This window comes from Elephantulus edwardii, unplaced genomic scaffold, assembly GCF_000299155.1.
Source record: "Elephantulus edwardii isolate Elephantulus edwardi_28Jun2011 unplaced genomic scaffold, EleEdw1.0 scaffold00116, whole genome shotgun sequence".
NCBI classification, from domain to species: domain Eukaryota; kingdom Metazoa; phylum Chordata; class Mammalia; order Macroscelidea; family Macroscelididae; genus Elephantulus; species Elephantulus edwardii.
This window is the reverse complement of record NW_006399866.1, coordinates 11,288,733-11,301,091: the sequence shown is the minus strand read 5'-3', so window position 1 is coordinate 11,301,091 and position 12,359 is coordinate 11,288,733. Positions and strand designations below refer to the sequence as shown.

Sequence of the window (12,359 nt, the reverse complement as noted above, 5' to 3'; positions counted from 1 at the left end):
GCAGGGTTTCAGAGGGTGTAAATCACATGGGAGGATACTGCTCATCTTTCTCCCATGCGGTAGCTAGAGGATTTGAACTTCAGCATAATTCTTTATCACCAGGCCATATGAACTACCCAGGACATCAACAGCTATTAGGGAAAGACATAATATTTACTTCTTATATCTATATAGAGTTGAACTTAATTTTTAAGTATGATGAGATTTAACTTTCCCCATTCTTTTTTTTTAAATTAATTTTAATGACATTTTACAGAGACTGAGGGTTTCCAATCGTTCACTGTTGCACTTTTCTCCCTGCCCCCCAAATTCACTCTTCTTTGAAAGTAAAAGAAAAACTCTTTCATTGTTATGCAATCCCTCCCCCCCAAGTCCATTCTACTGTGTAGCCTTCATTCTGGACTCCTGTCATTACAATAATACCCAATCATATAACCCTTTTAAACAGTTCTCTCCCTCAATAGTTTCTAATGTGTCAATAAACAACTTGCCTCTGGAAACTCTATGAACTCTGATAAATGTCGACAGCTGTAGAGGGGCTTCAGGCCTTTTGTTCATAGGGTTGCTATGAGTCATGCTCAACTCAAAGGCAATCAATAACAACAACAACAACAACAATGATATGCCAATAATTACATGACTTTCTATTTTAACTCATTGCCATAAAGTCAGAATCTACTCCCAGCTGACCTTCCAGTGGGTTTACAGGATGGCAGTTAACCCCATGGGAGTAGGATGCCTATCTTTCTCATGCAGAGCCACTGGTGGATTCAAACCACCAGAGAGATACTATCTGTCGGGATAGCAGCTCATCTCCTTATGGACTATGCTATGAGAGCAATACCCAACAAATGCTTCTTTAGTAATGACTAAAATGGAAAAGTACTTATTTTCAGGACAAATTCTACTCACTCTGCCTGTCAAAGAATGGTTACTGGATACCTTTGTCCCTTATACCAACAAAAATATCTTAGCCTCTGTTTATTCTAAGTTTAAGAGAATACTCCCTCAGGATACTATGCTTCAGAGAGCTGGACAATGACAAAGGATGACAGAAGAAGAACTGATGCTTTCAAGCTGTGGTGCTGGAGAAGAGTCTTGAACATACCATGGACTGCCAAGAAAACAAACAGGTCTGTCTTGGAAAGGGTGAAACCAAGTTTCTCCTTGGAGGCTAGGATTCTGAAACTGTCTCACATACTTTGGGCACACGGAAGACATCATGCTCAGAAGGGTGGAGGGACAGCACAGGAGAGGAAGACCCTGGATGAGATGTATTGATATAACAACTGGGTGAAAATGGGTAGACATATCCGAATCAGTGAGAGTGGCTCAGAATAGGGTTGCTATGAGTCTTAGGCAACTCCACAGCACATAGCAACAACAACTCTCTCAGGAAGTTAAAATGTGAAGTACACATATAAGTTAAAATTTTGTAGTAAACACATTACAAAAGAAAATTAATTTTAAGAATATATTTCCTTTAATCCATTTTAGAGAGCTCTAGTGGTAAGAAGCTGTACTATAATCCCAAAAGCATGTGCTTCAAATCCACCAGCTGCTCTGCGGATGGGGGTGGGAGGATGGGTAGTCTCCTCCTGTGCAACTTGCTGCCTCTGAAAACCCACTGAAAGGTCAGCTTTGGGTCAGTTCCAACTCGACGGTATAGAACAATGACCCAGTTTATCCAAATATTATTTCAATATTTACTGAAAACACAAAAAATTACTAATGAGATTCAAATATTTTCCTACTGTCTTTGAAACAGGATGTACACCTAAGGCACATCTCAATTCACACCAGCCACATCTGAAGTTCTTAGCTGTTATATGTGGCTAATACTGAGGAGTGCGGCTCCCAAAGCTTTTAAAATTAAGGAATACACAAAAGTAACTTTTAGTAAAAAGTTTCTGACAAAAACCACAATTAAAAAGTCTTTCATAGAACTTGAATATTCTGATAATCATAACAACTTATAACATCTATCTTGGATGCAAAATAACTAACTCTTAATTTTCAGCTAGTTTTACTTTTTACTTTACGCTGCTTTTTTTCCATCACCAGAAAGTGAAACTTCAATTCAGTCTAATCAAAATGATAAGCAAGTACTTCTATGACCTCTTAGTAGCTATGTCTTAACTGACTTAACGGCAATGAGTTTGTTTCTTGGTTTTGGGTAATAAGTCTACTCAAAATTCTTAGATAATTGCACACAATGTAGTTCTATCTGGTAATGCAAAAACCCGAAGGTTTTTTTAAAAAAAGAACTGCCTAAAATGGAACATGAGCTTATATTTTTCAAACTGGAAGACACACCAAATTACAAAAACAAAGTATATTAATGAAAACACACGGACAAAGAATACATAGTTTTCTTACATGTTAGGTTACATAACAGTAATAACAAACAGATCAAGAATAACCTAAAAGATCCATTAATGAACACTACTGCAATGAAGTCCTCAAAGAATAGATGAGTCTTTGAAATATAACATTTACTTTCCCCAAACATGACAGGAACATATGGCTAAACTTTCCTAGTCTAAACATTTTTCAAACTTTAAAATTCAGGAAACAAAAATGTCTCCCAAATAACTTGGCCACACTGAAAAATGGTCCTTAACAAAATACACTGAATTCTACTTCAGCCACTTCAAGAACATAAGGTGGAGCTTTAAAAACAGGTAAAAGACAATAATGGGAGAATCTATTAACTATTTTTAATGATTAAAAAAACCCTTAACTAAATAATGCAGCTACAAAGGCTAACTAAAAGACTGTTCCTTGCTTTGGGGTGAATTTTCCATCAACTTGGTGTTATAACATTGGCTTTCTTGGGGTTATTCAAAAGTTCCTGCTGGAACTTTCAACTGTGACTAATTAAAAAATGGGGGGAAGATCATTTAAGATAAGTACTTTATTAGTGAGACAAAGTCATTGTACTCACAGTTTGGTAAGGGAAACGACTAGGGATTAAGAGGAACCTAGTTAAGGTGAAAGGAAGACTTAAAAAAGGGGAACCGAGGTGGTTAAAGAGAAATAAAACAAGTTGAGAGTCACTGGATTATATCTACTGATGCCAATGATTTCATTTGACTATTCTGGTGTGAAGGCTCTGTCTGAGGCTGTATGTGAACCGAAGGTTGCAAATAAGAGCTAACCTCATGTCCTCCCATCCAGAACAGAGGAATGTGGAGCTGCTTCTCTGAGAAACAAAGATGCTTTCTACCATTCTTCTAAGATGGTGGAAGAGTCTCCTCAAGAGGGTTCCCCAAGGAGGAAAAATGAAAGAGGCAAAGAAAGGCATAGCAGAATTCCCTGGCTGTTTGATGTTATTGCTCCTAGTTACAGCTCCTGTGAAACCACTCTGATCCAGTTATCTCCCTCCTCGCAGGTTCAATCTTCCCTAGGCATTGTTTGCCCGGGGACCCTATTTACCACTCTGATCGTCTCCTCCATCCTTTCGCTGGGGTCTCCGCAAGCCCCATGGCAGAAAGGCGAGAAGCGAAGAGAACACTGGATTATGCTCCTCTTAATAAAGGATGTTAAAAACGGGAAAAAGCAACCTAGTCCTTGCTTAGGTGGGTTCCTAAAGGGTCAGGGCGTCCCTCTGATCAGTATCGAAGGGAGGTGGCCATTTGCGCTGCCCACTCCGCCATCGAAAAAGCTCTGCCGGGGCGAGGGGCCTCCGCAGGCCCTGGGCACCCGGGAGGGCCTGGGTGTCAGGTGCGGCCCTCCATTCCCGACCATCGGGATACTGGAAATGACAGCACACGGGGCCCGGGCTGAGGCCACTCTCCCTCCCGAATGCCTGAGACCCAAGAACCGAGGTAGGACCTGAGCCGCATCGTGCCTGCCCCCGCCCTACCTGTGGGGGCCCGGGCGGGGTCGCTAAGGGCCGCTCCAGGGAGCCCCGCGACGGCGCGGCTCGGCGACGGAGGCGCCTCGTCTCGCCGGGGCAGAGCTCAGCAGCGGCTCCACGACTTCAAACTCCATCGGGAACTACAGGGACAGCCCCGTCGGCGGCGGCGGAGGCCGCAACCGGGCCTCCTCCTCCTCCCCCTCCGCCTCCTCCTCTTTCTCACCACGGAGGCGGACCTGGAGGGCTCCCGGTCTGGTTCTCGCGAGAAGATACCTCCCACTTCACGCGAGATTACGCAAGCTCGTGAGGCAAGAGAGGTGGGAGCTCTCCAGTGGGTCACCTAAAACGGGTTTCGCCTTCTTTCTGATAGAGTCTATACTCTCCCAGTCATGTGTTGAGGGACACCCCGAGGACTATGGGAAGCGCAGTTAGGACTGGATAAACCGAAGGGGCTTGTGGGAAACTCCTTGCACTTTCTTTGGCACCCGGGAGTTGACCTGTTTGACACTGGTTCTAGGAGCAAGTGATTTAACTTCCCTTTTGAAACACCTAAGGCCTATGGAGAGCTCTAGTGGCTTAGTGGTAAGCAGTTGCTCTGGCAACACAAACGTACACAGTTCAAATCCACTAGCTGTCCTTGTGAGAAAAAAGCTGGGCAATCTCCTGTATTGCTTCTGAAGACTCGAAGGTACACAATAAAAATGAAACACGTGGTTATCGATTCACCTATATTTCCTTGTACTTAACCCTCGATTTGGAACCCGCTCATAACTGGCCCTCCTGCGGATTTTCAGGTTGTAAATCACACTGGAGGAGACTGCCAATCCTTCAAGAGGATTCGAACCTCTTGAAAAGCACAACTCTCTGCATGAAGAACTAGGCCACCACAGCTCATCTCTTACTTAGAGTAGAGCCTCAAAGGTTAGTTGTTAGGTACCATGAACTTGTGAGTTGAAATTGACCCATAGCTGACCCTCAGCGGGTTTTCTGAGGCAGTACATCACAGGTGGGGGTTGGAAAAGGGGAAGGACTGGCCATCTTTCTCCCATGGAATAGCTGGCTAATTCGAACAGCTTAGTGTGCCTTTGGAATTGCAGCAGTTTCTTACGCCTAGGCCACCTTTCACCCTAAAGGCTAGTAGGCAACAAAGTTTAAACACAAATTCGGGCATTAAAACTCAAATATTTAGTGGAAGATTTTCCACCGGGAGGGGGAGAAAGGATTTAAATACACATGGTGGGGTGAGAAATTAATATATGAGCGACTATGTCAAATAGTATTTCATTTTTACTCTTGCAATTTTGTTGGATTAACTCCACAAAATAGTCCTAAAGACAGATACTTTGTACTCTTTGTTGCAGAGAAACTGAAGAACAAAGACAGGTTAAGGAAATTGTTATAATTGTAATTTAAGGTGCAGTTAAAAGTATCGGTTCAGGTAAATGTAACATGAATTAAGACAAATGGGAAAAGTTTATACACTGAGTTTTAAAAGAGAAAGTTTGTTATTAATAGTTGTTTAACGAGAAAATGAAATATTATTTTGAGATTGTTCGCCCTGTCAGAGATTTTTCTTTTATGCATTAATATCCCTTTCTTTCTTCACTCTTTTTGTTTTGGGTTGTTTTGTTTTGGGGGGGGTTTCCTGCCTTAGGATTTATTTGTACAAATAACACAGGAGGACACCAGCCCCATGTAGATGTCAGCACACCGGTCCTTCTGTCATCAGATGGAGAACTCAATTATAGAGCCTTTGCAGGGGCCTGAGCACCTTTAGGAGCCTGGCTTGGAGCAGGAGCCTGGCTTGGAGCAGGAGCCTGGCTTGGAGCAGGAGCCTGGGTTGAGGCCTTAGCTGGTGCCTGGGCTGCAGCTTTGGCTGGTGCCTGAGTTGAGGACTTTGCTGGAGCTTCGGCCTTACTGTCACCCTTGGCTTTGGATTTTGGCCGGTTAAGCCTGAGCTCCTTGGCAATGCAGGCCCAAGCACGCTTCCCAAGCCTGGGATGGGAGATGTAGGGGAGTCGGCTGAGCTTGCGGTTGACTGCCCTTGGGATCCTGGGCTTGACCTCTTTGGGCTTGACAAGAGCCTTTACAGCCTCAGCACATTCATCTATGGCCTTGGCATTACTGGCCTGCATCTTCTTCAGGCCCTTGTTGTTGGGCTTCTTGGCAAAGTGCAAGTTCATCAGGAATTTGGGGTCTACCCCCTTAAGAGACTCATATCGTTGCGATCTTGGTTTCTCGATACTATTTCTGTACCATTTTCGGGACTGGTTGTGTGTGGTGTGTGGTTCTTGGACTTGGCCATGTCTGCACCATCACTGCAGCTCCCAGAGCGCCAGCGACCGGAAGAGAAAGAGTCTTCACTCTTTTTGAAACTCATGCCAGAAAGGTTCCTTAAAAGGGTTCATTCAGTATTTTCCATAGCACTGAATATTGCTGGGACCTGTATCAATATACTTGATTGTAGGATTTTTCAAAGGTGATCACTGTATTAAAAATTGCAATCCCATTGCCCCTTCCCTGACACTCTCTACATGATCTTTAAATTCATTTCAAAATTTTATATATAAATTAGAAGACAAAGACATACATTGGTACTACTTGTTTGTAGTTTTGTCTCCTGCCACTGTTTCATTAATGATTTGTGTCTGTATACCTAATTTTTAGTACAGGTACCCATTATATGGACTCAGTAAATAATTGACTAATGATTAAATGAGTTGTTGTTGTGTACCATTTAGTAAGAACTGACTCACATCTGACATTCCAGTGAGTTTTCAGAGGAATAACTAGTTGCTTGGGAGAACATTCTCCCTCTATTCTGCAGAGGAGCTGTTGGACTGGAATCACATACCTGTTTTTTGGAGTGTTTTCTTTTTTTCCCCCCTCTTGTTGTGTACCTTCAAATCTGATCCAACTGGAACGAAGGAAGTTGCCCCTCCTCCAGCACAGCATCTGGTGGATTTGAACAGGGTCCTTCGGTATTACAGTGCAGCTTCTTGCCACCAGAGCTCCCTTGGAATCACTTATCTCTGTATTGGCAGTGCAATCCCTTACCACTGTACTATCACAGCCAGGAGAAATAGTTTCCTCCTTTAAAATTCAGACACAAACACAGAGCTCTCTATTCCCATCTCCATTTTATTGTTTCTTACATCCCAAAAAAAAGCAAGGATTTTTTTTTCTTACAACAAAGTAACAATCACTTTTTCAGGATCTTTTAACACAAATGCAATACAGAAAAGGCCTGAAAACTTGCAGTTCTTTTAATATCTGAAACATAGACCACTAAAATGTTTTAAATAAATGACTTCTATACATTGTCATACCTGCATTTAAAAATAAGATGCCATTTTCTTGAAATTGTTTAGACACATCATGCAATCAGACACTCTTCTAGGAATGTGTTGAGATCATTCTGTACTACCCAACATACAGAAATAATAAATAACATTTATCACTTTCACAAAACGCACCCCTGAAAGTTTCAAAGTGCATTAAATTTTTTTCACAACAATCTTACAAGGCACACTTAAAAGTTAAACACAGCTCCAATGGTGACATTATCCAAACAACCAATATAGTAAATACAGTTTCTGCCCCCTCAAAATGTTATTACTTTTTTTTTAACCATCTCCCTTCTACCTATATCCCTCCCTCAAAAAAATTTTGTTCTAGGAAGCAAAAGTAAGAAAAATACTTCCTTCACAAGTAAATTACTTCTGAAAGAGATTTCCATGTCCACAAATGGTCAACCTTAGGTAAATCAGAATGAAAATTAAGTGTTGAAGGTTCATGTTCTCCAGTGGAAAAACTCTTTAGAATAATTCTGCATCTACCAGAGTACTAATTTAGCAACTTTCATAAAGACACAAAACTGTCTTCTGCTTTTCCCTTTTCTGTTCTCAGAAACTTGGGAAGAATAAAACACAAAAGCATACAGTTCATACAGTTTTAGACCTGGAAAAATTAGTACAAATAACCAAAACCTAAACTATTATTTTACATATGAAATTCAGAGCAGTTCAATGAGTGTCTTGCCCAATGTCACTATCTACTGAGCTACATCATAAAGGTAGTTTTTTTGTTCTGTAAAATATGAAAGCTGAATTCTCTGGAATCTCTTCCAGATTCAAAATTTGATACAGGACATACTTTTTTCACAAAAGTATCACAAAAAAAAAGATATTTCACATTCATAATAATTCACCAGTAAAATTCTCAGAAATGATACAAAGTATACTACATTTGGAAATAGAAAAGGTCTGAAAAAGAAAATATAGCAGTTTACATAAAACTGACGTAAGAAGAAAACTCTTTAATGAATATTGGCCATGCATAAGGAAATTTTGCTACTCTCAATTTGACCTCTTTCCCAGTTTAAAGAAAAATAAAATCACTTTTATTAGCTTTTAAAAGGACTGCTCAACACTAAGGCTCACAGCCATTGGGCCATTTTTGACTCAGAACAATCCCTCTCTATTGGTTTTCTGAGGCTATAAATCTTAAGAGACTGCCCATTTTTCTTGCTATTGACTCAACCTGCTAATCTTCTGATTAGAAGCTCAACAAGCTATGAACCTTGCCACCTAGGAGACTGATTTTAATTTTGTTCTCTCCCTGTTATGCTAATTCAGATTTTGGATTTTATATTTAAAACAACTCTGTGGAGTCTCCACATCAGAATCTGGAAATCCTATTGGACCCCTTTCTGTCACTAAAATCAAGAAGACTTAAGAAAGAAACACTATTTCTTTCAGTAAAAGTTAGAAACAATACTAGATGAAAACGAACCACTACAAAATATAGAGAGATACACTAAAATAAAACCTAAAGACAAGAGGGGAAAGTGTTACAAATGTTACATCTCTGCAAAGACTGGGTAAAAGCATGAGAGACTTTTAACCAGTAAATAACCACACAGTGGTAAATGCGTGTTTCTAATTACAGTAAATTTTGCCTTTTGAGATCCGGTCTAGATAGTTTTTCACCATTGCTTCTGCCATGGACTGAGGTTAAATGCTTTTTGAGGGCAGATTTGTGTTTGAAATCCATGTCACAACAATGGCATTTGTATGGACGATCCCCACTGTGTATATTCAAATGGTCCTGAAGGGTACTTTTGGCAGTAAACGTTTTTGAGCATACAGTACACTGAAAAGGCCTTATGCCCATATGCCCTCGAATATGCCTGTTGAGATTTTTCTTCTGCGTGAACGTTTTGCCACACTGTAAGCACAGGAATAGTTTATGCATCTTAAGGTGGCGCAGATAGTTTTCAACATGAAGAAAACCTCGAGGGCATCTGGGGCACTGATGCCTCAATGAGTAACTCTCCTCCAGATTCGGAATCTCATTCACTAAACCATGATTTCCTTCAGTATTGTCGCAAAATATGTCCTGACTTTGATTTCCAGAAATTTCGGTTACTCTGTTCTCAACAGTAGAATTGATCAGTGAATGCTGTGTTTCAGAAAAATACATGTTTGCGTCTGTGGAGGTACAAGGCTGTGAAAACTGCCCATTTTCTAGATTATCTGTACTGATAGATTCCACGCGAAGGATGCAAATTTCATTGTCTTTAAAACCTATATCTACTGGAGACAATTCTGGTGTCTTTATTTCTTCTCTCTCTGAAGTTTGGCTCTCTACTGTAGTTTGTAATGCATTGCTTTCTTCTTTAATGTGCAAATCCATGCTTACAGGACTGTCTTCTGAAATTTCTATTATCTCACCATCTTTATCGGTTTTTTCTTCTTCGTACTTAACATCTAGGTCAGAAGACTGACACAGGTCAATATGCTGGCTGTTGTTTTTCATAGAAAGATCAACTTCCAGATACTTTGACAATGCTTCTGTGCATTTTTCCACAATGTGGACCATTTGAAGATAACTAGCAGCAGTCAAATATTTCAGAAGTTCTTTCCTTTTAACTTCAAGTGCTCCAGTATAGCAAGACAGCAATAATTTTCTGCCAATTTCTGCACTCTGCAAGATGGTGATTCTGACATGTTTTGATTGGGTGAGTAAAAATTGATCTCTCATAAAAGTGGAACAAGCAGCCAAAATCACCTTGTGTCCCTGGAACTCAGTGTCATTAATATAAATTGATACATCACAAAACAAATTCTGCTGCCTCAAAAGATTCATTTTCTGCAAGACCACATCTCCTTGTTGCTCAAACTGGAAGTGGAGAACATCAGACTCAGCAGCCATGGTCACAATCTAAACAAAATAAAAACAGACACATTGATTTAAGATTGGGGAAAACGCTTTCCTCCAGTGTGATTAGTTTTAAAAAAATTTCCCAAATCAAATTCTAATCTGGGTACTGGAAGTGAACTTCTATGCCTGTGTTAAAATTCAGAAAATCATAGTGTATTGCTCTGTGATCTCATAGCATATTTTTCACGTATTTCCTACAGCATGCATCACTTGGGATTGTAAAACAATAAATAACGATATTACAAAGACAATTAAGTTTGTATTTGTTAGTCCCTTTTGCTAAATAGTATGCACCTTAAGATCAAAGTCACCTTCTTAGTTGTTTTTTTAAATTTTTTAATTTTATTTCATTATTTTTTGTGTGTACTGTCAAATCAGATCTGACTGGTACAGGAGATTGTTCCTCCTTCTCCAGCAGAGCATCTGGTGGATTCGAACCGTGCACCTCTGAGATTGCAGTGCAACTTCTTGCCCTAGGCCACCAGAGCTCGCCTCACCTTCTTAGTTTTGACTATCCAATATGAAACAGTACGAACTACAAAGTAGATTTAACTAACATAGTATCCTAAATCAGGCACTTTAATCTCCAAATTCCTATTCCCAATACTACTGCATCAAGTCTCCTTACCATAGTCTCCTGTATCTCACACTACACTATCACCAGAATTCACACCTATAAAAAATTTGCTCTTCTGCTTTAAATCCATTCTGACTAACCAATCTCCTCAGTATACAAGATTTTCCCCCCACTATTATCTTTATCTCAGACTATTCTCTATTTCAAAATAGAAGTTTCTTCAATTTAAAATGTTTAATTATTGCCCATAGCAGAAAAAAAACCACGAATACATCATTGCACATGTCTGATTTGTGCTTCTAATTGCTTTTCCATTGAGTTGTTTGGCTCCTTTTAGGTCCAAATAAAATACTACTTCAGTGGTTCCTTCTACTGTCTTCCCCACAGTCCGATGAACCTAGAGAAACATGCGATAGTGCCAGGCTGGACAGGGGTTGGCACAGAGTACAAGGCTCTTAAGGATCATTTGTTGAACTGAAACAGGATGGCAAAAACTGCAACTGGGCACACAGGTCTCCCTGAGCCGAGCCAAACGTGTCAGAGCCAAGGCCCTATCGACTAAGCGGTCAGAACAAATTATCTACCAGGGACTGAGCTCAGCTATTCATCTCCTTTTTCTATTCCTCAGCCCTCGCCTCTTGCCCGTCTTCTTCACACTTACACGCAAACACAACTTGTCAAGGATTCCACAGCTGCGGCGGCCCAAACCGGATGCTGATTTGGGAGGAAATACATCCGGCATCTGCGCCCCGGAAGTACATCATAACCAGCGCGCTCTCGCTTCCTCACTCAGTTCCCCAGTCCTTTAATAACATACGGATACTCGAATTACAAGAAACTCTTATCTTTGCTCAAGGTTTTGTCGCGCAAGCAGCGCCCCTTCAGGAATTCTTCCTTACGCCACAGTTGGAAGCTAATTGTGAGTTGGGTACAGCGCTGTGACTCAAGTGCTCAGCGTTTTGTAATCTGTAATAATCTCACGAATTGCAGCAGCGTCTCGGTTTACTGTAACCATTTGCAAATTATAAGAATGATGGAGGCAAGATATTATACTCTCTTTGTCATCCAGTCGGAACCGGCTCATAGTTGACGCTCCATTAGGTTTCCTAAACTGTAAATTGCAGGGAGGAGGACACCTTTCTTTCTCCTGCAGAGCTGCTGGTGGATTCAAACTACCAGTCAGACCCTGCTAACCTAAGACAATGCTTAGAGCTAACTTTCTTGTTAAGTGCAGCACAACTAAGACTCTTAGAGACCCTGTGTACAACAGATAGGAACCTTACCCTGTCCTACACCATCCTTGTGATCTCCATCATGCTTGAAGCGATTGTTATCAATCTCCTTCAGGATCTTCTCTTTCTCTGACTCTCCTGACAACATGTCTAAAGTATTAGAGACCAAGTTTTACTTCCTTGCCTCTAAGGAGCACCTTGGTTGCACTTCCTCAGAGACACATTGGTTGGTTGGTTTTGCAGTCCATGTTGTGGACCTTTCAGTAGGAAATGACCTACAGCTGACTCCCGAACTGCTTTTCAGAGGTGGTAAATCGCACTGGAAGAGAATGCAGAGAAGCTGGCAGATTCAAATCACATACCTTTGCACTGGCAGTACAATTCCTTACCACTAAGCCACCAGAGCTCCCTTTATAGGTTCACAGTGTATCTAAATACTCATTTTCAAAAACAAAATTTGAAA

At 40.8% G+C, this 12,359-nt stretch overlaps 2 protein-coding genes and 1 pseudogene across 2 annotated transcripts in view; all 3 read right to left on the bottom strand.

Moving 5' to 3' along the window:
* RC3H2 (ring finger and CCCH-type domains 2) overlaps window positions 1–4,042 on the bottom strand; it is a 64,779-nt gene extending 60,737 nt beyond the window's left edge. Inside the window, exon 1 of the mRNA XM_006892590.1 lies at window positions 3,869–4,042. The gene's annotated coding sequence lies outside the window, so the exon portion shown is untranslated. The remainder of the gene's footprint in view (window positions 1–3,868) is intronic.
* A 1,562-nt stretch (window positions 4,043–5,604) lies between these two features.
* LOC102849510 lies at window positions 5,605–6,167 on the bottom strand (annotated as a pseudogene).
* Window positions 6,168–8,806: 2,639 nt separating this feature from the next.
* ZBTB6 (zinc finger and BTB domain containing 6) lies at window positions 8,807–10,078 on the bottom strand. The gene has a single exon (XM_006892589.1). The coding sequence runs from the start codon at window positions 10,076–10,078 to the stop codon at window positions 8,807–8,809; it is 1,272 nt and encodes a 423-aa protein (XP_006892651.1).
* Window positions 10,079–12,359: the final 2,281 nt, after the last annotated feature.